This window comes from Bos indicus, chromosome X (assembly GCF_029378745.1).
Source record: "Bos indicus isolate NIAB-ARS_2022 breed Sahiwal x Tharparkar chromosome X, NIAB-ARS_B.indTharparkar_mat_pri_1.0, whole genome shotgun sequence".
In the NCBI taxonomy this organism is placed as follows: Eukaryota; Metazoa; Chordata; class Mammalia; order Artiodactyla; family Bovidae; genus Bos; species Bos indicus.
In genome coordinates, this window is record NC_091789.1 from 84,372,551 (window position 1) to 84,399,964 (window position 27,414).

At 45.5% G+C, this 27,414-nt stretch overlaps 1 protein-coding gene across 5 annotated transcripts in view; it reads right to left on the reverse strand.

Moving 5' to 3' along the window:
* NHSL2 (NHS like 2) overlaps positions 1–27,414 on the reverse strand; it is a 155,299-nt gene that overhangs the window by 79,965 nt on the left and 47,920 nt on the right. Inside the window, exon 1 of one of the 5 annotated variants that reach the window (XM_070783885.1) lies at positions 12,647–12,750. The exons of 1 other annotated variant lie outside the window; for it this stretch is intronic. In XM_070783885.1, coding sequence (XP_070639986.1) covers positions 12,647–12,713 — 67 coding nt within the window. In that variant the 5' untranslated portion in view covers positions 12,714–12,750. Of the gene's footprint in view, positions 1–279; positions 7,486–12,646; positions 12,751–27,414 lie in introns of those variants that run through there. 3 more of the 5 variants (XM_070783882.1, XM_070783884.1, XM_070783886.1) reach the window with 3 other exon arrangements.

The window sequence follows — 27,414 nt, forward strand, 5'->3', positions numbered from 1 at the left end:
TAGAATGCCAGATTATCAGGGTTGGGATGTGATCACATCCACCCTCCCCTCCTCCAGAGCCACCCAATTTTTAATTCCTTTTATAGCCCCTCTGCCAAGTGGTTAGCCTGTCCCTCCTCATATGCCTCTAGGACTAAAAAGGGACCTATGTTCCCCCAAACAGTCCAGGCTGCTTCAGGACACCTCCGAGTGCTCAACCCTCTCCCTCAGCGAGCGCTGATTCCTCCCCATGCCACCTCTGCTGAGCCCGTGAACCTGCTCCTCCTCCATGCGACTCACCTCCCCGGCTCCAGAAGAGGGTGATAGCCTCGGCTCTCTCCATCCTAGCGGTGTGGACGACTAAGACTCCACATCCAGCAACTCCACACTGGGGGCAGGGAGCCAAGGAGCTCCACGCTGTTCTGAATCCCTTTCCTGGGCTCCTCCTCGGGCACCCAGCGACTCCTCCTGAACCCCGTTTCCCAGCACCCTGGCCGGGTCAGTTTGGCCCCTTCAGTCACATGCTCTGTTGCCCGTAAAGTTGTTTCTAGGCCGCCCAGCCCAGGGAAAGCAATGAAGGATTCAAAGAGTGAGTTTTCCTCTCTCTCTTTTTCCACTCCCCACTGCCCCCACTTGCCTGCCCACAGCCACACTGGTCCAGTCCGTCCTCTCACAGAGAGACCTGTTTGTGAGTTGGTCTTGTCTTTCTCTAGGAAAGGTTCTCAGCCAAAGGCCTGATTCAGAGCCCCACGGAGGGCTGACCTCCCGTTCGGTGGCCGTCCTGCGGCGAGGGGAAATGAGCAGGAACTGGCTGTCTGAGTCAGCGCCCCTGGTCTATTGTCACCGTGTGGGCCCCTTCCTTTCCAGAGGAGAGACGTGCAGAGAGATAGGCCTTGTTTTTTGCAAATCTCTCTTGCACACACACACTTTCTCTCTTGGCCTAGAACAAGTCTGTGCATGATGGCCGAACACAATTCAATTCAGCTTCCACAACTCCTAGGGAGTGCCTACTCCAGCAGAGTATCGTGCCTCCAGCAGGTAGGGGTCATCTCCCAGCATCCTTGCCACAGACAGAGGAGCTAATGATGATGGGTCCCAGTACCAGGGGAGGAAACTGAAGCTCTGAGAGGGAAAGGGGTTTTCCCAAGGCCCAACAGTCAGAGAATATGCGACTCAGAGTCCACCTTTTCTCTCCATAGCATCAGGTGGAGAACCCTGCTGGCCTCCCTCACTGCTTCTCCCATCTCCACCCTTCCAGCATTCTAGAATCAGTACTGCAAATGCTAGCAAAGCCTATTTTCCGAGGACACAAACAGGAGAGAATCGCTGGTTTTAAAACATTTAAAATGCATTTTTGTTCAATTTGTTTCTGTGTGTTTAGAAACACAAGGGCCCAGGAAACAATCCGTGCACGCCAGAAGCTCATTGCAGAGGGACTCCATGACTCTTCTGGCAAAAAGAGCACAGGCATTGGCCTGCACCCTGTCCCAGTAACCGGCTTTTAATTGGAAGAGAAGTATTGAGAGTTCTCGCTCACAGAGTGAAAAGACCTAGCCAGAGCTTTGTTCTCTTTCCTATTTTTGCCAGAAGTACAAAGAGACAGGGAAGCAGCTTGAGGGAAGGAGTTGGGCGGCTCCCCTTGAGGAACCACCTTGTCACCTCAAGGACGAGGATACTGAATCCCTCCTGTGCTGACTTTCAGCTTCTCAAGGGCAGGGTTGTGGATCTCTGGAGGCCCTGGCCCCAGGAAATATTTGTATGGCTTGAGAAAAAAAGCCATCTAAAAAGACTGATGTGAAATTTCCAGACAAGGACAATGGGTTTGTGACCCGGAGGTTGGGAGAAGGTTAGCTTCTCGGAGAAAGGACCAATTGACATCAGGAATTGCATTCCAGAATTTAAGTAGGCTGAGGACCAAGCAGTGAATGTGTGCTGCGGCAGTATCAAGAGGGGTAGTAGCCTTGGCAAGGCCGGCTTGCAGAGGCCAGACGGCAGCAGGTTAAGGAGGGAAATGGGAGGGGAGGGGGGACAACTCTCAGGAAGTCTGGCTGTGGTTAGAGAGGAAAGAAAGCCATAGGTGGAGGGAGTGACAGAGCTCTGGCTGGGAGTTAGATGTTTGTCAGGATGGGAGAGGTGCTGTGTGTTTTTAAGTTGAGGAGCTCTCACCAAAATTGCTGCTCACCCTATCCTCCATATCCCCTGTGTGCTGGACTTCATCTCAGACCAATTAAACCAGAATTTCTCAGGCGTGGAGACTAGGCATTGATGGTGTTCTAAATCTCCTCAGGTTGGGAATCATTACACTAATTCTTAGTAGAGACTGAAGTCCAGCCTTAGCCCAGCTAGTGGGTTGAAGGCAAATTGGCCTGACTGGCTTAGCTCTCCTACGTTGGCAGCTTAGCAGAGTGGTTAAGAAGACAGACTTGAGATACCTACTATCTGCACTCGAACCCCATGTGCCCTTGTGCAAGTTACCCTCTCTGATCCTCAGTTTCTAATCTATAGATTAGTTACATAATCGACAGTTTCTAAACTATATATCCCTTTAGAAGATAATAAAAGTACCTACACCATCAGGTTGTTGTGTGGATCAAACGCGTTAATATCTGCAAAGTGCTCAGAATGCTGCCTAGTTCAATAGAAGCAATGTTGGGGCTGGCCTATGTCTTCCACTGTCTCTCCCTAAGGCTCAGGAGGGCCCCCCTTCAAAAGCATTGATGGTCAACTTGGTCTCCCATCGGCTATCATCCCTGGCCTGCCTGGCTCATCCTGGCGTCTGTCATCCCCCTTGGCAGCTTCTTCTCACCTGGGTTCCTCTAGGCTGGAGCTATAGCTGCTGTTGCTGTGATAGGGGGCCACCATCACGCATAACTGAAGCCACATTGTTTGGGATGGGAAGACTCCACAATTAGAGTCTCAGCTGATATCTGCCTTTTGTCTCCCAACTCAGGTTTTTGTGTTCTTCTGGCTGGAGTCAAGGCAAACAATTGCCCCTGGGCAGGGAAATGATTGGTGTGTGTCAGTTTCTACAACATACACTTCATTTTGGGGGGTGGTGGTGGAAGCCTGATGATGATGGGGATGGCGGTTGTCTTCATCCTCAGAACAAGCGGTGTGACCTTGGGCTCTCTGGATCAGGACTCTGGCTTGGGTGGCCACCAAAAGAGATCTCACCCTTCCCCCTTTTGCCCTTTACCTTCATCATACAGCTCCTGTCCCCTAGGTCAGGCCCTGAAGTATCCAGAGAAGAGGAAGGAGTTGGTGACAGAACCAAAGGTGGGAGTAGATGTCCAGGAAGACATCCATGGTACAGGGACAGGGGTAATCAAGAGTCTGGAAAAAGAGATGGGGGAGCATCAATGTTCTGCAATGAAAGTAAGTCAGAAATCCCAATTTTCTTTAACTTCTGCTGTTTTAGTTGTGATTTCTACAAAAATTGTTTAAATAAGATAAAAAATTAACAGGTAGCTAGGAGATTTTTATGAGTTTCCTCTAATTTTTAATTCATTTCTAATTTTGTAGCCTTGGAGATAATGAGGCCCATTTTTATTCCATCAGTTCTTAGAAAATAGTGATTCTCTGTTTTCAGGGTACAAAGTCATATATATGTATATATATATAAATTGTATATGTGTATGTGTAGATGTGTGTGCGTTGTGTGTGTGTCCAACCTTATTGTTAATTGGGTTTGGAGCCTCACCATTTTGCCCATTAGAGCTTCCAGGACTGAAAAGAATTATTTAAATTATCCTATTATTATTGTATTTTTATGTATTCTTCCTTGATTGTTCTAGGCATATGTAAAATGTTTTCTGCTGTGTTTCTGCTTTATTGTCTTTGTTGTTGCTGTTTTGTTGTCATTTTGTACTTAAAGAAAGGTCAATTATAGCCTCAAAAAAAAAAAAAAAAAAAGAAATCCCAGGAGTCAGGCCCCTGAAGTTAGGTTCTCAGAAGCAGGAGTAAGGTCCCAGGCTGCTAGGTGGGTGAGACTATTTCAGAGGAGCACTATGCAAGACATAGTATGTGCCTTTTATCTCCTGTGTGGCACTGGAGGTGGGAACATCTCTGAGTCAAGCCTAAAGGGCCTAATCAGTAAACTGCACCCACTTCCCACCAACTTCCAAGTCTACAGATTCCACAAAAGGAATTCACAGAGGTGGTTCTGTGCTACCCTCCCCAATGCCAGAAACCAGACGTGGATAACATGCTCCACTCGAATGGCAGGGAGCAACTGGGAGCCTCATCTCACTTCTGGGATCCCACAGCCCTCCATCTGTGCTCTTGGAGAATTTGATAGGAGATTGACTTTTTAAATAGAAAATCTGCTGTTGAGAAAGATGAAGGTTTCATCTTTCTCCAAAGACCATTTACTCTACAGGGATGCAGATGGCACTTAGGAGGCCATGTCAGCCTAGATTGTTTGGAAGTACCACCTGGGGATGATGCAGAGCTGACCTGTCAGCATGCAGGACCACATTGCAGGGGCATCTTTCTTCATCATCTCAAGCATCATTCTTGCCTCTTCTCCATGTCAAAGCTTTGTCTGTCTTCTCTTAGTTTGGTCATACGGCTGTGGCTACGTGGCACAGGGTGTCTCCACCAGGGTGATGAGGAAATCCCAGAGGCCATGAAGACATCTCTTGGGCAGTGGTAACAGCAGTACGGGTGAGGGCAGGGGCAGAGAGCAGCTGGACTGTGGCCCACATTAATCTCATCCCTGTAGTTAGGTGGCTGTGGGCACATCACCTCACTTGTGTGGGTCTATAAAATGCAAGCTTTGTGGGAGTCTACTGGGTTATAACCAGGTCTCACCATGATACACAAAAAGTCTACTTTTCCCATAGAAGACTTTTCAACATTGACATGCAAATATTATAATATGTACACACTGTGCTCCCACAAGACTCCCTCCAGACCCCTCTCAGCACCCATTGAGAAGCTTGGAATCAGGTGATCCCTAGAGACCTCTCTTCCTCTGACAATTTCAGACAGTGATGATGGCAGCACACCTGTTCTCCTAGCTTATTATGTGCCAGGGGTTTTGCACACAGCATCTTATTTCATCCTCACAACCACCCTATGAGGGAGACACTGTGAATCCTGCCAGATAAAGGAGGCAACAGAGACTCTGAGAGCTTAGGTCCCTTGCCCAAAGGCCTATAGCTAGTAGGTGGCTAAGTCTGGCTGAGAACCCAAGGAGCTGTGGAAGTCTTCACCAAGTTCTACATCCATGATTCTCATCTCTCCATGAATTTTAAACATTTTAGATGAGAAAAACCTATAACATTGCCCCAGATATTCCCCAACAATGGCTAAAATCAGAAAGCCTCACATGCTTGACCACATTTCACTGGCATTCTATAATCAGAGAAGACATCTGAAACCATCCAGCGGCACAGGCCCAGCCTGGCTTTGTTGTCAACTGAGGTGGAACAGGGACAAACAATACCTATTACTTTTGTTTCCAAGTCTTTATATCTCTACCATGATAAGGCTTACACTGTGCAGCATTTTTACACCTCACAAAAAGCCCTTCAGAACATCCTGCACCATTGGTTCCTTACCACAGCCCTGTAAAGTGGTGGTGGTGATTACAATTATCCTCTTGTGGCAGATGAAGAAATTGAGGCTACCGCAGTGAAATTACTTCTGCTGAAGACCCTAAGTTAGGGTCAGAGCTTGAATTCAAACCTGAGGTTTCCCACACTAAATCCACACATTTCCCCGTTCCCTGTGGCTGCTTCTTTCTGTAAAAAGAGGCGCAGACTTTTGCATTTACGTCTTTCAACTCTCTTTGTTGGCTCAGGGACATGATACGATTTGGTCTCTCAGCTTGACAGAATGATTTGCCAGGGTGCTTGTTCTATATGTTAATGGTTTTTATTTTTCTTTGCACAAGCATTATAACAACGTTAATGGAAGTCTAGAAAGAAAAATTCACCAATAAGCCTGCCACCCACAATAAATTAAGTTTTGCTTTTTCCACAAATACCATTCCAATCCTCGCTCATGTGCAGACATGCTTTTTTTTTACAGGGTTTGTAAAGCTCAGCCTCGATAAAATTTTGTATCATGCCATTTGCATGTTATATTGCGCTTTACTATAAGCACTGTCCATGTTGCTCAACTGTCTTCATAATTAGCTCTTTAGCACTCCACTGCACTTCAGTGAGGCTGGCTGCATCAGATTTACTTAGCCATTATCCTATTATTTGACAATGGGGGGGGGTTACTGTAATTTTTTATACCCAATTTTTGTTTTCTTCTAGTTCTGGTCCAAGGAATGTGGGAGTATCACCATTGGCCTTAAGCCCAGGGCCCATGCCATACCTTCAACATGTCTCTCATTCGTGGGAGGTGAGGAGCACCAGGAAATATTTTGTTTGGTGGCCTAGAGTTTCAATTTCTTCCATACCTTCCAATGGGCTCATTAAATTGGATTAGGAATTATGCCTTTGGAAGAAGGTTTCCCAGGTGAATAGAGGCTACCTGACTCCCTTATAAGTCTCTGCCACTTCAGCATCCATCAAACTGAAATCAAAGATTTTGAGGATTCCATAAGTTTGTGGACTATGAAAGGGTTAGGTCAACTACAAAAATGCCTGGTAAATGCAATGAGATCGTTTCTCCATTGTTTTTAGGTACAGAGGAGAGAATGGTGGACTCATCTTCATCTTGAAGCACAGGTCACCTTGCTGCTTGACAATGAGCAAGGTGAGGTGGAAAGGGAGGTGGAAATCAGTATGATATCAGTTATCTCCACATTAGAAGCCCTTCTCAATGCCCAATTTGGGCTTAAACTCAAGAATTCCCCTACTTTCTCACTAGCTCAGGAATCAGCTCTAGCTTCTGGAACCAACATGGAGCTTCAAATGAGTTCAGTTATTCCAACAACCAAAACATGTCATTAGACAGATATATGGTGGGACTTCTACAAGGCTGGGAATTGCAGTCCTTGTTGCTATAGAGATCTGCTAGCCTTATCAGCATAGAACTGCAGAATCCACCCTTCACCGCACCCGGTCTCCAGGGTTACTACTAATTCCTGTCACAGATGCAAAGATGCTGAAAAGCACGTGGCATGGCGCAGTAGGCACAAGCTTTGACAGTCCAACAGGCTTGGCTTCCAGTCCTGCCTCTACAACTTCTTTTTTATTGGACCATGAGGCAGCTCACCCCTGAGTCTCAGTGTTTTCCTCTGTAAAATGGCATCAATAGTCCCTGCCTGCCCAGCAGAGACAAGACCACCCATGAGCAGAGGCTAGCTCCAGCTGGTACAGGTCAGAGGCATTCTGGGGGAAAAGGTGAGGGGTACCTGGAGGAGGAAAGTGGGGATGGGGGTGGGGAGGGAGCAGTAAAACTTGGTGTGGGTCATTTACAAGGAGAGATTGATCAAGTCCAAGACTGTGACTTGTCATCTCACCTTCAGGCGAACCATTTTTGAAAACTGTTTCACAGAACAAATAGGAGCTATACTAATGGGAAATTGAATGCAATATGTGAGAATTATCAAAATAAAAAAAATGTTTCTCTATCGTTTTCCAAAAAACAACCCCCCCCCCCCGAAAAAAAATCAGTCCCTGCTTGGAGGTTGTTCTGAGGGTTAAGCAAAGTTGTAAATGAGACATGCTGGCATTTATATACAGAATGGATAAGCAACAAGATCCTACTGTATAGCACAGAGAAGTATATTCAATATCCTATGATAAACCATAATGGAAAACAACATTAAAAAAGAATGCATATATATGTAAGACAGAATCACTTTGCCGTACAGCAGTAATGAATACAATGCTGTAAATCAGCTATACGTCAATAAAAAATGTGCTGGCATACAGTACGTGTGTGATATTGGTTCCCTGTCTCTTCTCTGTGGGATACTTGTTCACATAGATGGTTCATATGTGCACAGCTATGTAAATGCTGTGTAGTTAGGGTGGCGCTAGCATGTATCTCCCCTAAAGTCCATACATATTCATAGGGCAACATGGCTACACTCACTCAAGAAGTGAAAGGGGTGTGAAAGTTGATGAGATGTCAATTCCAACTCAGGAGCCTGGTAGACAAGTCTTTTCAGAGTCAAAGCAACCTATGCTCTAAGGTCATGGTGGGTTTCCACATGCTATGACTACCCTGCCCCCACCCTCCACTTCCATTTGCTTTGCAACTGCACTGGCTGCTCCCCATGGTCCCCCAAACATACAAAGCTCACTTCTGGTTCCATTCTCAGGGCAAGACCCACGCTATTCTTCTATCTACAACTACAATTACTTGTTTCATTTGAAAAGCAATCTCAGCTTTTTAAAAGCTCTCCTAGCATCTCATATCATATCTTCCCAAGCCCCCTTGGCAGTTTTGGGGAGAGGTGTGTGTGATAAGAATCCCCCTTAAGGATTTACAGCTTTACAGCTGAAGGATGGGAGTAGCAGAGGTGAATTACTTGCCTAAGATCACACTGCTCATTCATAGCCAAGAGAAATCAGAACCGAAGCCTTCCAAGACCTGGTTAACAGTTTTCCTCCAACCTCTGGTAAATAAGTTTTTTGCTATGCCGAGCTTAGTTGTTCAGTCATGTCCAACTCTTTGAGACAGCATGGACTGTAGCCCACCAGGCTTATCTGTCCATGGGGATTCTCCAGGCAAGAATATTGGAAAGGGTTGCCATGCCCTCCTCCAGGGGATCTTCCCAACCCAGGGACCAAACCCAGGTCTCCCGCATTGCAGGCAGATTCTTTACCAGCTGAGCTACCAGGGAAGCTCAATTTTAGGCCTTATCTTAGAAAAGCTCACATTTTACTAGGGCATATAAGCATGTAACAGCAACCATAAAAATGACAATGCTGGAAGGAAACCATCTGAAAAGGCTACATACTGTATGATTCCAGCTATATGATATTCTGTAAAAGGCAAAACTATGTTAATATTATAATGATCAGTGGTTGCTAGAGGGATTGGTGGTGGTGGTGGAGGGGAGATGGAGGTGAAGCAGAGAGGACTTTTAGGGCAGTGAAAATATTCTGTATGATACTGTAACTATAGATATATGTCACTATATCTTTGCCCAAACCCATAGAATGTACAACACCAAGAGTGAACCATAATGTAAACTATGGACTTTGGGTTATTATGATGTGTCGATGTAGGTTCATCAGTTATAACAAATGTACCACTCTGGTGGGGGAAACTATGCATGTGTGGTGGTAGGAGGTATGTGGGAAATCTCTATACCTTCTCTTTAATTTTCTGTGAATCTAAAACTGTTCTTAAAAATAAAAGGCCTTACTTTTAAAAAGACAAAAGAAAAGCACATTGGAAAAAAGACAATGCCAGCGATGATAAAATTATGTACAAGTTCCCAAATCAGTACAGAGGAATGAAGGATAACCTCTGTTAATTAATTCTGTATGGAGGAAGGAGATTGGTCAGGTAAGGTTTTAAAGAAGAGGTAACACCTAATCAGGGTTTTGAAGGATGGCTAGGAAATTGCCAAGAGAAGATAGGTGGTTAGAGGCAGGGATCCAGGCAGAGGAAAGTGCACTTGTTAAAGCAGGGACATGTTGAATGGGCATGGTGTATTTGGTAAACCACAAGTGATTCAAGATGGCTGAATATCAAGTTCAACTGGAAGTGAAAGGAGGTAAGGCCAGAGAGGCAGGCAGGGTCTAATCACGGAAGGTCTCTAAGTTGTGCTAAGGAACATATATTTTACCCTAGAAACTGGTGCTTTCCAAACCTCAGGCAATACTGTTTTGCATTCTCAACTTTTTTCATGCACCACCTATACTACTATCTACTTACTTGGCCATTTTATTAAAAGAGATTTACTCTAAAAATGCTTAATCTTGCCCTAATTAAAAATATATGAGTAACTGTGGGTTGGATTTACTAGTTGTATTTTTCCTAATGCACATTAAAATATGCCCAGAACTCTGAAAGGCAAAAAAAGTTTTGTCTATACCACCTGCAAATGATCTCCTGGGCCACCTGGGATGCGCTGGGTACATGCTGGGAGCAATCCTGACCTCCCCTCCTGAAATTAGCAAGCTTTGGGTTCATAGCAAGGGAGTGCAGGGCAGATCATTCTGGGGACTTTGCTAGGCATGGCCGGGAGAAGGGCAAATGTGGAGGCAGGGAGCCTAGTTCTGGAATGGGCCAGAGATAATAAAGGCCTGGACTCAGACACTGACAGTGATAAGAGGAGGGGTTTCCAGGTCTCAGAGAAGACTCGACAGTAAAGACTTGTTGAATGGATGGATGGATGGGTGGGTGGATGAGTTTAAGTATGAGATGAGAGAGCAAGAGGAGCTGACTCCCAGGTGTCTAGTTTGGGTTCCTGGAGAGATGATGGTGTCAGCAAGTGAAAATAGAAAAGAGAAAGGGGAGCTTCTCTGCAGGGGCAGAGGGTGGAACAAGAAGATGTGCTCGGCTGAGTGTGAAACCCCTGTGTACTATTCAGATGGAGATGGAGCAATCCACTGTGTTAGTTTGAGCTGGAGGTAGAGATTTGGAGGCCAAGCTTCTGGAGGTGGTCTCTGGGTGTGGTCTCGACCACAAGGGGAGAGGGTGTAGAGTAGGAGGAGACACAGGTCTGAGACAGTGCTCTGAGGAAAGAAATCTGCATGTAAGGGTGGGCAATGGAGGAGGTGTTTTTTTCTCCATGAAGCATTTCCTAGTAACCACAGGACAGACTGCCTCCCATGATTAAGGCATTGCTCCCTCCCTTAGACCACTAGCTGACTGTCTCCTGTGCTTCCCTCCTCTCTTTGTCCAGTCTGTGGGCAGCTTGGGCCTGGGAGGCTAACCAGCCTTTCTCTAGCTAGCCGGGTGAGCATGAATGTTCAACCAAGGCTTCTGGGACTGCCTGGGGATGGTGAGTGTGCAAGTGCAGTGCTGGGGGAAGCCAAGGGCTGAGAAGTGAAGCAGGGCAGGAGGTGGAGCGAGAGAGAGAAGAATTGGTCATGAGACTCCCTTCTCAGGCAGCCAGAAGCTGGTCCAGTAGTTACTGCTTCCAGGATGACCTTGGACTGGAGCTGGCATTGAAGATGCAGAGCAGTTTTTAAAAGATGAAATGGCAGTCAGTAACTGTCCTGAGCTGTAGTACCAGCAGTTACATAGAAAGTTACCCTCAAGCTCCCATCGTGGCCTGTACAGAGCATTTCTATTTAACACCAGCAGGTCCCGAGCTTCTGTGGCAGAGATGCAGGATGCTAGCGGCTGGCGGTTGGGCCATTCACCTAATGGTGGCCTTAGAAGAGTGTGTCCACGGAAGATTCCAAAGAAACTCCAATGCCCAGAACCTTTGCTACTGGCTCAGTCCACCATAGGGGCCCCAATTCAGCCCATCCAGGAGGCCAAACCAGAACCTGCTCTGACACGTGGGCCCCCGTGGCCATCAGCCTGCATGGCAGCACATCCCAGGTCACTTTTTGTAGCTTCCCTCCCACTACACCCCATGAGACTCCCATTCTAGGGCTGCCCCTAGGACTGCTTGGCTCTGGACAACTTCCTTCAGCCTGATGGCCAGCTGAGTCCCCAGGAAAAGGCTGGACAACCCTCTGGGCCTGAGCATAGCAGGCTTTCAGCAAGACACCTATTTGCTGCTTTCTGATGGTAAACTGGAATTAAACTTAGCAATTTTTTCTTTCTTCCCACTGGCCTGCATGGTAGCTGAGGGCCTCCCCAACAGGTACAGAGGAAAACCACAGGCTTCTCTGAGAGGAAAGACGCTGAGAAGGGAGGGGGGCACCATCCAGACAGAGGAAGGAGGACAGGGAAGGTACCCTCAGCTTAATTGCTGCTGCCTGATCGGGTGCTTCCCAGTGACCAAGGGAAAAGCAGGAAGGAAAAGAGCTGGTGGGGAGTGAACAGGACAAGAGAAGTTGCGTCCATGTTGCTCTTGCACTGTCTGGGATGGTGGGCTAGGAAAAGTTGTCTGCAGATCCCGTCTCCCTGATTTCCATGCTGTTAGCATCCAGGAAGGGGTTGTTGGGGAGAGCTATACCAGCACCTTTGAGTGAGTCCTTGTCTGGAGAGGGCCCAGGGGCGAAGCAGGGCACACCCAGGGTAGGAGGGCAACAAGCTCAAAGCTGGCACATGCTCCTCTCGCCCTTGCAGAGAGGAGAGCTCTCTGCCAGGGCTGGGGCAGGAGGTGGGGGCAGGGCATTACACAGCAAGAAACAGATTCATCTGGATCATTCCGTGCATGCAGCATAGGAGGTAGAGGCAGGAGAGGTGTAGGTGTTCAGTGCAGGGTGGGGGCAGCTGGGGGAGATGAAGGTTGGAATAACAAAGGAGGCTCGTAAAGGATAAGCCATGCATGGTTCCAGGTCTCTGCTTACTGGATGCAGACAGAAAGCACAATCTTAGCAATAAACTTCAGTCCATGGCACGTTGCTCACTTCCCTGACGCTCCAGCTACCCTCCAGAGGCTACATGGGGTTGCTGGCAAAGAGGCTGGCCCCTACCAGCTTGGGGAGCTCTGACTTATGCAATTCGGGCTGGCGCGGGAGCAGGGGAGCTGGGAGTTCACCGGCATCTCCCTCGAGCTCTCCCCGCCCCCAGCCAGCCCCTGAAAGTCACGCCAAGGGTCAGGGGCCCCCGCGCGGCTGTAGCTGGGGAGGCCCTGGTTGGAGGGGCCCCGGAAAAAGGAGGGAAGGGAAGAGAGTACCTGTTGCTGAATGCATCCCGCTTTGGCTCTTACTCCTCGGTTGCTTGTGGTGAGAGTTGCCCATCATTCTGTTCTGGACTGGCAGCCGCCCTGTGGCTGCCGCCGCCGCCTCCTCCTCCTCCTTTTCCTCCTCCTCCTCCCCCCACCTCCTCCTCCTCCTCCTCTGCCTGTGCTCCTCCCCAGGTGCTTACATCACCTCAGCTTTGCTTCTCACACACATGGCTCATCCAAATCCCACTTGTGCTCCTGGCACACATTTGTCCAGACCTGACCCTCTCACTTGGACTAGAGCCTGCTAGGAGCTTCTCCCAACCTCTCTCTCTCTTCTCTCTTCCTCCCTCTCCCTCTCTCTCTCCCTCCCTTCTTCTCTCTCCCCCTTCCTCCCCCTCCTCCTTGCTTGGTGCTCCACTCAGGTCGAGCAGCCCAGGTTCCAGGAGAACCCTAGTGAGCCCCCACCAAATCTGCCTCTGCAGACGGGGCCAGCACGGGTGCCCTTGGGGACCCACCTTGCCAGCCCTCACCATCCCTGGCCGCCCGTTCCCAGTGCTGTCATTTCTGCTGCCGCTAGCTCACAGCTCCGTCTGCAGAAGCTCGCAGGACTGAGGGGCCAATAACAGAGCCTAATCCGGGAGTGTGACAGCGACCAGTGAAGGAATGTGGTACTCGGGAGTTCTAAGTGACACAGCTCCCTGCTCCGCTGGGGGACGGATCCAGTTCTGTAAGTGACAGCTGCCAATAGACTCTGGGCTCCAGTCCTGACCGAGACCTGGGGAAATCTGGGCAGAACATGAGGCTGCCAGGCTGCAGACTGGGAACGAACGCAGCCAGATGTCTCTTGCATGCCCAGTGTGGCCACTAGGCGTACCTGGCTCCTTGTCAGACACACCTGGAGTCTCACTCCACTCTCCCCTCTTTCTCCTGCCTTGCCTTCCCAGGGGAGGGTAGTGCTGGCAGCCCAGAGATTCACAGACTGGAGCCGGGACCCTTGGCAGCCAATGAGAAGGCTCTGTCCATGAGTCACATTGTAAATCCTCTCTCTCTCTCTCTCTCTCTCTCTCTCTCTCTCTCACACACACACACACACACACACATGCAGCTGCTCACTGAAAGTGCTGCAGCCCCATGGGATAAATGACATGGGGCAGGTTGTGCTGGATTGGCAGCTCATTCCAGCCTCAATAGCCTGGCAATGAGGAAGGGCCATGACTCCTGGAATCAACTCTGCCAGAGCCAGAGAGCCTTGAGTGACTTCACTTACTTAGCGGAGTTGTAGTACTGCCCAAGGCTGATGTCATCAGACCCATGCTCACAGACACAGGGGGCCTGTCTGTCACGGTCACAGAGCACTGTGGGTGCAGGTCCAACTAGAGCCTCAGCCTGGCAGAGTTAGGGCTCTGTGCTACCCAGAAAGCAAAACTTTCTGACTTTGGGACAAGAGGTCTAAAGTGGGATCCATCTATCCATCCATCCATCCATCTACTCACCCACTCTCCCATTCAGTCATTTAGTCATTCTTTCAACAGTCCCCAGGGATCTGCTCTGGCCAGGCAGGCCTCATGTTAGGTGTTGGGGACACAGAGGTATAAGTCACCATCTAGGAGGGGTGACCAACATATCCACAGACAACAGTACAGTGTGATCACTGCTATTCCAGGGAAAGGATCACATGTTGGGGGAACACCAGAGAGAAACTTCTTTGGTCTGGAAGAGATGGAGTTACTTTCCCAGAGGAAGTGACTCTGAGTGGGTCAAGAAGGATGAAGAAGAATTGGTCAGACCCAGAAAGGGAAAGGGTAGACTGCTAAATTGGAGAAGGAAATGGCAGCTCACTCCAGTATTCTTGCTTGGAGAATTCCTTGGACAGAGGAGCCTGGTGGGCTACAGTCCATGGAGTCACAAAAAGCCAGATACAACTGAGCAACCAACACTACTAGACTGTTAAATATTTGGTATAGTTAGTACCTGTGTGGCTTCCCTGGTGGCTCAACTGGTAAAGAATCTGCCTGCAATGCAGGAGACACAGGTTTGATCCCTGGGTCAGGAAGATTCCCTGGAGAAGGAAATGGCAACCCACTCCAGTATTCTTGCCTGGAAAATCCCATGGACAGAGGACCCTGGCAGGCTACAGTCCATAGGGTCGCAGAGTCAGACATGACTGAGCAACTAAACACAAGTACCTGTGCTAGGAACATCTTATGCCAGGCCCCTAGACATCAAGGATCTCTTCAGCTTTCTTTAATAATTCCACACACATCCCTTAAGCTCCACCTTTGTGCCAGAACAAGGCTACAGAGGGAGGCAGACACTGACTTTAAGGCTCCCTAAAGCCTTGTTGGCAGAGAAGGAAATGGCAACCCACTCCAGTGTTCTTGCCTGAAGAATCCCAGGGATGGAGGAGCCTGGTGGGCTGCCATCTATGGGGTTGCACGGAGTCGGACACGACTGAAGCGACTTAGCAGCAGCAGCAGCAGCAGCAGCAGCAAAGCCTTGTTGGGGAAATAGATAATTATACTGAGAAGTCACAGGATGGTGTGATCCTTGCTTGGGCTTTGCAGCTAACTGTAGAAAGTGTCAGGAGGCCTCCAAGAGGACCTACTGGAGGTCAGAAAAGAGGTCTTGGGAAATAGAGGTCCCAGAGCAACTGTGAAAGACAAAGAGTGAAGCATCTTGGGAAAACAGATTAATGCAAAAAACCTTAAAGATTTATGAACATAGCAAAACTTGAAAGTAAGGTTTGGGGACAGTTTGGTCCCTGCCCTCTTGTTCACTTATGCTGGGTCCAAGATACAAGTCTTGGTAGGTTCAGAGTTGTAAATATGGACTGAAAAAAGCTTAGAGAGACTGGAAGAGACAGAACCATGATGTCTTGAGACAGTCCTAAAATGCATGGGATGCCCTGATAGTCAAAGCAGAATCGAACTCAACTGGGCTGTGCACGTGGGACTCCGGATGATATTCTCAGGGGTCAGGTGAGGAAGTCTGTATAGGAACAGGCATGCTTTGGAAGTGTTTGGGGAGTAAGGGGAGGGAGGAAGCTGCTGAGGAATGAGTGAATGATAAACTAAACACACCTGTGTACACACTACCCAAGTCAACAAGTTTAGCCTAACCTGGTCTACGAAAGCCCCCCTCTAAGCAGTTTTTAAATCATCATTGCGATCTCACAATAGCCCTGAGTATATATCAGTTGAGTCCACTTCGTGCATCTGTGCTCAGTCGCTTCAGTCGTGTCTGACTTTTTGCGACCCTATGGACTGTAGCCCGCCAGGCTCCTCTGTCCATGGGATTCTCCAGGGAAGAATACTAGAGTGGGTTGCCATGCCCTCCTCCAGGGGATATTCCTGACCCAGGAATCAAACCCACATCTCATGCACTGCAGGCGAATTCTTTACCCACTGAGCCACCCGAGAAATCCCTTGATCCACTTTATAGATACCGAAATGGAAGCGAAGTGAGAGGAGGCAGCTTGGCTGAGGCCTCCACTGGCCTGTCCCACTGGGCCTACCTGCCTTTGCTAGTTGCCCCCAGAGAAGAAAAGCCAACAGAAGAGAACAGATCAGCAGGCAGAGAACCCCTCTTTTCTCCCAGGGTCCCTTGATGTTTTCATTCCTCTCCCTCTTCTTGTCTGAGCTTCTTGTAAGGAGAGTCTACAGCACGTGTTCCATGTCCTCACATCCTCCCCTCTGCAGTTTCAGCCCTTCTTCATCCCTTACCCAGTCACCAGTGTCCCCATGGCCATAGCCAGGATGCTTCAGCATCTTTTCTCATTGGGACTTCCTGCTTTATTTGCCACTGGGAGTCACATGCTCCTTCTTGACTAAATGAACTTAACCAGTACATGGGGCAGCCAGTATTTGAATCCCTGTCTGGTTATCTCCAAATTCGGCACCTTCTCCACCATATCTCTCTTTATCATCCAAGGGGGATGGACATCTTTACTGCGTTCCTCTCCCTCCCTGATTCATTCACTGAATCTTGTGAGTTGTTCCTTGTGTGCATGTGTGCATGCGTGCTCAGTTGTGTCCAACTCTTTCAGACCTCATGGACTGTGGCCTACCAGGCTCCTCTGCCCATGGAATTTTCTAGGCAAGAATACTGGAATGGGTTGCCATTTCCTATTCCGGGGATCTTTCCGACCTAGGGATCGAACCCACGTCTCCTGTGTCCTCCTTTGGCCAGCAGAGTCTTTACCACTGCACCACCTGGGAAGCCAAGCAGTTGCTTAAAACTGTCTCATATCTAAGCATTTCTCACTGTCACCTCCACTTCTCTCACCCTAACCCCAGCCACCATTACCTTCTCCCCAAGAACACTAAAGTGAACATCTTCCTCACTGGGTTTCCTTCTTCTATCTCTGCATTTTATAATCTGTTCAGCATCCACAATAAGCTTTTACAAACATAAAGCAAATCATATCAGTCCGTTGCTTGGAACTTTCCAATGATCTGGTTGTCTAAAGTGTCAAGGACACGCTCTCTAGCAACACTCAGAACCTATCCCAGGTAATCCCTTTACCTTCTCTCTCTTTGCTCCCTGAAACAAACCCCTCTGCCCATTCAATCTATGGGGTACTCATTATATTATTTATCTTGTCCTTGTGACTTATCACTCCATGGTGCAGCCATGGAAGTAACTTTGCAAGGTCACACAGGTAGAAATGGCAGATTGAGGATTTGAATCTACATTTCCCTAATTCAGAATCAATGTTTTCAGAACTATGGAATTAACCAAAAGTTTACAGCAATCCAAGGATTATTATTTATTAAAAATGGCTGAATCTTGATAAAAAGAATATCTTTGTGACATTTTAACTTGCCCTATTCTCATCCCCCACTCCCCAAGTCCATGGTGTCTTGAAAATCTGAGCTTGCAAAGTTATTCAACCTCCCCAGCCTCAATTTTCCATATCTGTATAATGGAGGATGAAAACATCTAACTTGCAGGCTGTTGACAGATTTCTGTTAGTTTAAAAGGCATCAGGCACATGGTAGTTAAAAAGTGCTTCTCGTCCCCTTCTCACTGTCTCTCCTTACTGTTCCCAAACCCTACTGCCCCTCAAGCTTCAGCTCAATCTTCATTGTGCAGTGAAAGCCCACTCCTCATCCATCCTCAGTCTGCAGTCTCACTTCCTCCTCTGAGTACTTTCAGCCCTGAGTGTACGAGTCACTCACTTGTCCCTGAACACAGATGTCCTGGAATTGTTACAAATCTTCCATGTTCTCATGAACCTTCTCTGTCCCAGCAGCTTGTGAGTACCTTGAGGGACTGGGTGGAATTTGTGTTGAGTCTGCCAGGTGCAGTGCCTGGCACAGAGGCTGTCTCAGTGTTAGCCCATGAATCAGCAAGCTACCTTGCTACTTTGCCCTGCAGAGCTTCTTTCCTCCTCTTCCTCCATGTTTCCTTTGCTCCTTGACAATCTCTCCAAAAGCTCCACATGCTTGGTCCTAGTATTCCCACTAACCCAAGAGTCTTTTGGATACGTTCTCATCCTTTCTTACTTAGCAGGGTGAGCCTCCTGGCTGTGTGGTGCTTGTGGCTGCTCTTCTGGTGGGTCCACTGATGCGAGATCACTGCCCATGGAAAGGTGCCAGGAAGATCAGCTACCCGTTGTGCTGAGCACTGTGCTGGAGGTGGGGTGCAACGGCTTTAGGAAGGGGTTAGACTCACTATGGTGTCTTCACGTGGAGTTTTCGAGGGGAAAGGCCTTCCCAGCATGCACATAAGCTGAGCCAGGCCAGGAGCAGCTGTGTCTATGGTGGAAGATGCAGGTCCTCACCTGAGCTGGAGCCTTAGAGACACCAGTAGAGGTGACAGAGAAGTCCAAGGCCTGAAATAAGCAAGTCTGGGGTCCATTTCCCCAAAGTGAAAGTGTTTAAAGCTCATTGCTGTCTCCTCACCAGCCACATCCAGCTGTACTTGGAGGTGGAAGAGGGGTGGACAGGGCTCAGGGGTCCAGGAGTTGGGACTAGAGGTGGCTTCGGTCATGCTCTCACACTCTTCACAAGCCCCCTTTGCCCTGTGCATTATCAGGCCCAGTTCTGCAGACGAGAATGAGACTGTGGAGAGAAGTGGAGCTGCTAAGTGGCATGGTCAGGACTAAAACCCAAGTTAGACCAACTCCAAACCTAGTTCTTCCTTCCTCTGGCCTGTCTGCCATGACCTACATGCACGCTCCTGCTGTGGGCAAACCTTCAGGTGCAAGTTCCATAAGGAGAAGTGGATTCTAATATCCGGCTCAGACTCTGGTGGGCCCATAGCCAACCAAATGCTGGCTCCTGGCAGTTCACTCAGCGCCCTGCCCTGGGGACACTTTCCCACTGCACATCAGTCACAGTCCCTCAAGCCTCAAGCACCAACTGCTCTTCCAGCCCCAAACAAGAGCTGTCTGTTTTCTATTTCTTCTGCCAGGAATGCCTTTCCTTCCACTTCCATCTCTGCTTGTGAAAAGTCATACTCTTCTGTCAAGACCCAGCCTTCTCCTCCATGAAGTTTACCCTCAGCCTTGCAGCCACAAGCAAGCTCCCCTCCATGTGGTCATCTTAATTTATTTATTAAACTTTTCTTTCCAAATTCAAGTTGTATACGTTAACTATGTACAGCTTTTTGCTTGTCAACCATACCTCAATAAAGTGGTTAAAAAATATCCTCTTCATAAATGTTAGGTTCACTGCACATGCCTCCTCATCTTGCTTCAAGCCTCTCCTGATCTTCCCAAATGTAAACAGCTTCCTCCTTGCATTTATAATGTTACAATACAGTGTTCCCTAAAGTGTGGTATACATTTTGCTAGTGGCATGTGAGGGAATGGTACGAGAGAGGGAACTTTCAATATATGTGAAGGATCCCTTTTAAGGTTTAATAGTCATGTATTTATTCTAATGCATATTAAGTTCTAATAATATTCAGAGGAAAAAAATCTAATGGAGAAAATGTGTAATTTCCTGAGTACCCAAGGCTCAATTAAATGAGTTGGCTTAAAGAAAAATAACTCTTGACACACTGAACTACAGAGTAGGACCCCAGCCAGGGGGGCCCTCTATATGCCTGACGCACCGAACAACAGAGAAGGATCTCAGGCAAGGGAGCCCTCTAAGTTCTAAGCCACAGAGAAAGACTGGCCAAAGGGGCCTTCTGATGGCCAGCTACAAGAGGCTCAAAAAAAGACTCTGATAGGGCCATAACTCCTGTGGTGGAGGCAGTCTGTGTCCCTGCACACTTGGTGCTGCCAAGGTCCCTGCAAGACAAGCAGCTATGCCACCTTCACGCAACTCTCACTGGGGCAGAGCTGCCACAGGCAAAAAAAAAGTCTCGTGTCTTGCATGCAGGGTCGCTTTGGTTGTGTCTGACTCTTTGCAACCCTGTAGACTGTGGCCTGCCAGGCTTCTCTGTCAGAGAGGGGGTTCTCCAGGCAAGAATACTGGAGCATATTGGTCAATACTGGTTGCCATACCCTTCTAGAGCACTATATTTCCTGCTGTCTTAGCTGCAAACCCCCTGAGTACCTGGTGCAGCCAGAACCCCTGCGACCCAAGCAGCTCCACCACTTCCACACCTGGCCCTCACAGGGGCAAACCCAAGACCTCCAGGGCAGCCTCAGGAGTTACACCCCAGTGGACCACCCACATGTAGAGCTGGGAATAAAACCACAATTGAAACCCAGGGGCAGTGTGGCTAAGGAAGAAGACCCGAAACCTTCCCACCAGCTGTACAAGCTGCAGATTAAATCCACATGACCAACTAAGCAGACTCTGTGTCGATGGAATATATAAAAGGCCATTGAGAGCTCCTACAAAAGAAAATGCACTCGCTCTGATAGCTGTGGACACTGGAGACAAGAACACACAGGAGTAGGACCAGATTAGAATCTGAGCTGCCCCCACAGCAGGTCCAGAGATCAGCACAGTGTTGGGGGGCATCCTAGGGAGGTGAGGTGGGCTGTGACCCCTAGTGAGGGAAAGGACTCTGACAGCAGTGACTCAAGAAAAACATTTATTATTCTTATTTTTTGACTTGTTCTGTAGATTCTTTAGGATTTTCTTTTCTTCCTTTCCCCCCCTCTGTTGTAGTTGTCTATTTTATTGGCACTAAGAAATCCAATTAAGCTTTTGAGCTTTTTTTCCCCCTCAGTCACATTTTTCATTGTTGTCATAAGCCTCTGCCTCTACATTGGGCTTTTGCAGTTCTGTGGAGTTTTCCTTCTTCTTTTCTTTTCTCTTTAAAAAATTTTAATTTTCTTAAACCTATTATTATTTTTTTCTACATTTATTCCTTTGTTTGACTTTCCTACTGCTCTTTTACCCTTGCAGTTAATCTTTAACGTATATAAATCTTCAGTTCAGTTCAGTCACTCAGTTGAGTCCGACTCTGCAACCCCATGAACTGCAGCACACCAGGCCTCCCTATCCATCACCAACTCCAGGAGTCCACCCAAACCCATGTCCATTGAGTTGGTGATGCCATCCAACCATCTCATCCTTTGTCATCCCTTCTCCTCCTGCCCTCAATCTTTCCCAGCATCAGGGTATTTCCAAATGAGTCAGCTCTTCACATCAGGTGGCCAAAGTACTGGAGTTTCAGCTTCAACATCAGTCCTACCAATAAACACCCAGGACTGATCTCCTTTAGGATGGACTGGTTGGATCTCCTTGCAGTCCAAGGGACTCTCAAGAGTCTTCTCCAATACCACAGTTCAAAAGCATCAATTCTTCTGTGCTCAGCTTTCTTTATAGTCCAACTCTCACATCCATACATGACTACTGGAAAAACCATAGCCTTGACTAGACGGACCTTTGTTGGCAAAGCAATGTCTCTGCTTTTGAATATGCTATCTAGGTTGGTCATAACTTTCCTTCTAAGGAGTAAGCCTTTTTTAAATTTCATGGCTGCAATCACCATCTGCAGTGATTTGGGAGCCCCCAAAAATAAAGTCAGCCACTGTTTCCACTGTTTCCCCATCTATTTGCCATGAGGTGATGGGACCGGATGCCATGATCTTAGTTTTCTGAATGTGGAGCTTTAAGCCAACTTTTTCATTCTCCTCTTTCACTTTCATCAAGAGGCTCTTTAGTTCCTCTTCACTTTCTGCCATAAGGGTGGTGTCATCTGCATCTCTGAGGTTATTGATATTTCTCCTGGCAATCTTGATTCCAGCTTGTGCTTCTTCCAGCACAGTGTTTCTCATGATGTACTCTGCGTATAAGTTAAATAATCAGGGTGACAGTATACAGCCTTGATGTACTCCTTTTCCTATTTGGAACCAGTCTGTTGTTCCATGTCCAGTTCTAACTGTTGCTTCCTGATCTCTATTTAACTTTGCATATCTATTCTCTCTGTCTTTTCTTTCTCTCCTTTATTCTCAACGTATTTGTTAGTCTTATTTCCATTGCTTTATCCCCCACTTGGCACCTTGCTTTAGTTTTGTTTTCCAGTTTGTGCTTAAGTTAGTTTTGCTCTTAACTGGTAGATATAATTTTTGGTTTCCTTTGTTCACCGGGTCAATCTACTGTACTTTATTTTTGTTGGACTGTTTTGACTTTGCTTGTGTGTGCATATGTATATGTATATGTGTATATTGTATTATTTTAATTATTATTTGCCTGAATTTGTAACTGCCATTTGTCTGGGGTTCATCTTTGGTTTCTCATTTTGGGATATTAGTTTTAATCTCACTTAATGCCATAACAAAACACCTGTGGAATCTTCATTCCTGAACAGAGATCAAGCCGTGAGCCTTTGGAGTAGGAGCACTGACTCCAAGACCCTAGACTACCAGAGAACTAGCCCTAGGGAGTATCACATAGTGGGAACTCACCCAAAGGAAACCACTTGAATACAAGACCTGGCATCACCCAACCACCAGTAGCACCCTGTGACGGATGCATCATCTAAACAATAAACAAAACAAAAATACAAACCCAATCATCAGCGGACAAAGTACCACCTCACTCAGCCTTGTCCATAAGAGGAAAAACAAACAAAAACTCAGCACAAATCTCACCCTATATGAAGCTCATACAAAAACCACTGGACAATCTTAGGAGGGCGGAAACCAAGAGGAAGAAAGAATTCAATCTTCTTCAAGGAAAGAATTCAACTTTTCTTGAAGCCTGGTAAAGGAGACCTCAAACACAATAAGTAAAAAAAAAAAAATAATGAAAAGGCAGAGAAATACTGCAAAAATGAAGGAACAAACTAGAAACACCCAAGTCCAAATAAATGAAGAGGAAATAGGCAAACCACCTGAAAAAGAATTCAGAATAGTGATAGTAATGATCAAAAACCTTGAAAAGAAAATGGAGAAAATGCAAGAATCAACTAACAAAGACATAGAAGAATTAAAGAATAAACATACAGAGACAAACAACACAATTACAGAAATTAAAAATATTCTAGAAGGAATCAATAGCAGAATATCTGAAGCAGAAGAACGCATCAGTGAACTGGAAGATGAAATGGTGGAAATAACTTCTGAAGAGCAGAATAAAGTAAAAAGCATGAAAAGAGCTGAGGACAGTCTCAGAGACTTCTGGGACCATGTCAAACATACCAATATTCAAACTATAGGGGTTCCAGAAGAAGAATAGAAAGAGAAAGGGTATGAGAAATTTTTTCAAGAGATTATAGTTGAAAATTTCCCCAACATGGAAAAGGAAATAATCAAGTCCAAGAGGCACAAAGAGTCCCATACAGAATAAACCCAAGGAGAAACATGCCAAGACACATACTAATCAAACTAACAAAGACTAAACACAAAGAATATTAAAAGCAGCAAAGGAGAAGCAACAAGTAACATACAAGGGAAACCCCATATGTTTAACAGCTGATCTTTCAGCAGAAACTCTGCAGGCCAGAAAGGAATGGCAGAATATATTTAAAGCATTGAAAGGGAAGAATCTACAACAATGATTACTGCACCAGGTAAGGATCTCATTCAAAACTGATGGAGAAATAAAAAGCTTTTCAGACAAGCAAAAGTTACAAGAATTCAGTACCACCAAACCAGCTTTACAACAAATGTTAAAGGGACTTATATAGCCAAGAAATACAGCAGAAGAAAAAAAATCTACAAAATCAACCCCAAACAATTGGGAAAATTGCAATAGGACAGATCATCAAAACAGAAAATTAATAAGGAAACACAAGTCTTAAATGCTACATTAGGTGAGATGGATCTCATTGATATCTTTAGGACAGTCCATCCAAATGCAGAAGAATACACCTTCTTCTCAAGTGCACATGGATCATGCTCCAGGATAGACCACATTTTGGGTCACAAATCAAACCTCAGTAAATTTAAGAAAATTGAAATCATATCAAGCATCTTCTCCGACCACAATGCTATAAGATTAGATATCAATTACAAGAAAAAAACTGTAAGAAACACAAATACATGGAGATTAAACAACATGTTCTAAATAACCAACAGGTTACTGAAGAAATCAAAAGGGAAATAAAAAAATTTCTAGAAACAAATGACAATGAAAACACAGCAACTCAAAATCTATGGGATGCAGCAAAAGCAGTTCTAAGAGGGAAGTTTATAGCAATACAATCCTACCTCAAGAAACAAGAAAAACATTGAATAGACAACCTAACTTTACACCTAAATCAACTGGAAAAAAGAACAAAAAACCCTAAAATTAGCAGAAGGAAAGAAATCATAAAGATCCAAGCAGAAATAAATGAAAAAGAAATGAAAGAAACAATAGTAAAGATTGGTAAAACAAAAGCTGGTTCTTTGAGAAGATAAACAAAATTGACAAACCTTTAGCCAGCCTCATCAAGAATAAAAGAGAGAAGAATCAAATCAACTAAATTAGAAATGAAAAAGGAGAGGTTACAACAGACACTGCAGAAATACAAAGGATTATAGGAGACTATTATCAACAACTATATGGCAATAAAATAGGCAACCTGGAAGAAATGGACAGATTCTTAGAAAAGCTCAATCTTCCAAGACTGAACCAGGAAGAAATAGAAATTATGAACAACCCAATTATAAACACTGAAATTGAAGTTGTGATAAAAAATCTCCCAAAAAACAAAAGCCCAGGACCAGATGGCTTCACAGGAGAATTCTATCAAACATTTAGAGAAGAGCTAATGCCTATCCTTCTAAAACTCTTTCAAAAACTTGCAGAGGAAGGAACACTTCCAAACTCATTCTACAAGGCTACCATCACCCTGATACCAAAACCAGGCAAAGACAACACAAAAATAGAAAACTACAGGCCGATACCACTGATGAATATAGATGCAAAAATCCTCAACAAAATTTTAGCAAGCAGAATTCAGCAACACATCAAAAAGCTCATACACCATGATAAAGTTGGATTTATTCCAGGGATGCAAGGAATTTTCAATATATGCAAATCAATCAATGTGATACATCATATTAACAAATGGAAGGATAAAAACCATATGATAATCTCAATAGATGCAGAAAAACCCTTTGACAAAATGGTCATAGAAGGAACCTACCTCAACATAGTAAAGGCTATATATGATAAGCCTAAAGCAAACATTCTCAATGGTAAAAGAGTGAAAGCATTTCCCCTAAGATCAGGAAAAAGACAAGGGTATCTGCTTTCTCCTCTATTATTCAACATAGCTCTGGAAGTCCTAGCTTCAGCAATCAGAGAAGAAAAGAAATAAAAGGAATCCAGACTGGAAAAGAAGAAGTAAAGCTCTCACTGTTTGCAGATGACATGATAGTGTACATAGAAAACCCTAAAGAGAGTATCAGAAAATTACTAAAGCTAATCAGTGAATTTAGCAAAGTTGCAGGATACAAAATCAATACACAGAAATCACTTGCATTTCTATATACTAACAATGAAAAGTCAGAAAGAGAAATTAGGGAATCAATCCCATTCACCAGTACAACAAAAAGAATTAAATATCTAGGAATAAACCTACCTAAGGAGACAAAAGAACTGTACACAGAAAATTATAAGACACTAATGAAATAAATCAAAGACGACATAAACAGATGGAGAGATATTACATGTTCCTGGGTAGGAAGAATCAATATTGTAAAAATGACTATACTACCAAACACAATGTAAGATTCAATGTGATCCCTATCAAATTACCAATGGCATTTTTCACAGAACTAGAACAAAAAATTTCACAATTCATATGGAAACACAAAAGACCCCACATAGCCAAAGCAGTCTTGAGAAAGAAGAATGAAGCTGGAGGAATCAAGCTTCCTGACTTCAGATTATACTATAAAGCTACAGTCATCAAGACAGTATGGCACTGGCACAAACACAGAAATATAGACCAATGGAACAAGATAGAAAGCCCAGAAATAAACCCATGCACCTATGGGTACCTTATTTTTTTTAATTTATTTATTTTAATTGGAGGCTAATTACTTTACAATATTGTATTGGTTTTGCCATACATCAACATGAATCCGCCACGGGTGTACACGTGTTCCCCATCCTGAACCCCCCTCCCACCTCCCTCCCCATACCATCCCTCTGGGTCATCCCAGTGCACCAGCTCCAAGCATCCTGTATCCTGCATCGAACCTGGACTGGGGATTCATTTCTTATATGATATTATACATGTTTCAATGCCATTCTCCCAAATCATCCCACCCTCTCCCTCTCGTACCCCAATGTTCATTGCAGCACTGTTTATAATAGCTAGGACATAGAAGCAACCTAGATATCCATCAGCAGATGAATGGATAAGAAAGCTGTGGTACATATACACAATGGAGTATTACTCAGCCATTAAAAAGAATATATTTGAATCAGTTCTAATGAGGTGGATAAAACTGGAGCCTATTATACACAGTGAAGTAAGCCAGAAAGAAAAACACCAATACAGTATACTAACGCATATATATGGAATTTAGAAAGATGGTAACGATACCCCTGTATGTGAGACAACAAAAGAGACACAGATGTATAGAGGTCTTTTGGGTACCTTATTTTTGACAAAGGAGGCAAGAATATACCATGGGGCAAAGAGAGTCTCTTCTGTAAATGGTGCTGGGAAAACTGGACAGCTACATGCAAAAGAATGAAATTAGAACACTTCCTAACACCATACACAAAGATAAACTCAAAATGGATTGAAGACCTAAATGTAAGACTGGAAAATATAAAACTCTTAGAGGAAAACATAGGCAGAACACTCGAATCAAATCTAATCAAAACAAGATCCTCTATGACTCTCCTCCTAGACTAATGGAAATAAAAAGAAAAGTAAACAAGTGGGACCTGATTAAACTTAAAAGCTTTTTCACAGCAAAGGAAACTCTAAGCAAGGTGAAAAGACAACCCTCAGAATGGGAGAAAAGAATAGCAAATGAAACAACTGACAAAGGATTAATTTCCAAAATATACAAGCAGCTCATACAACTCAATACCAGAAAAACAAACAACCCAATCAAAAAGTGGGAAAGAGACCTAAACAGACATTTCTCCAAAGAGGACAAACAGATGGCTAACAAACACATGAAAAGATGCTCAACATCACTCATGATAAGGGAAATACAAATCAAAACTACAATGAGATATCATTTCACACTGGTCAAAATGGCCCTCATCAAAAAGTCTACAAACAGTAAATACTGGAAAGGGTGTGGAGAAAAGGGAATGCTCTTGCACTACTGGTATTGATACAGCCACTATAGAAGAGGGTATGGAGATTCCTTAGAAAACTGAATAAAACCACCATATGACCCAGCATCTCCACTCCTAGGCATATACTCTGAGGAAACCAAAATGGAAAAAGACACATGTATC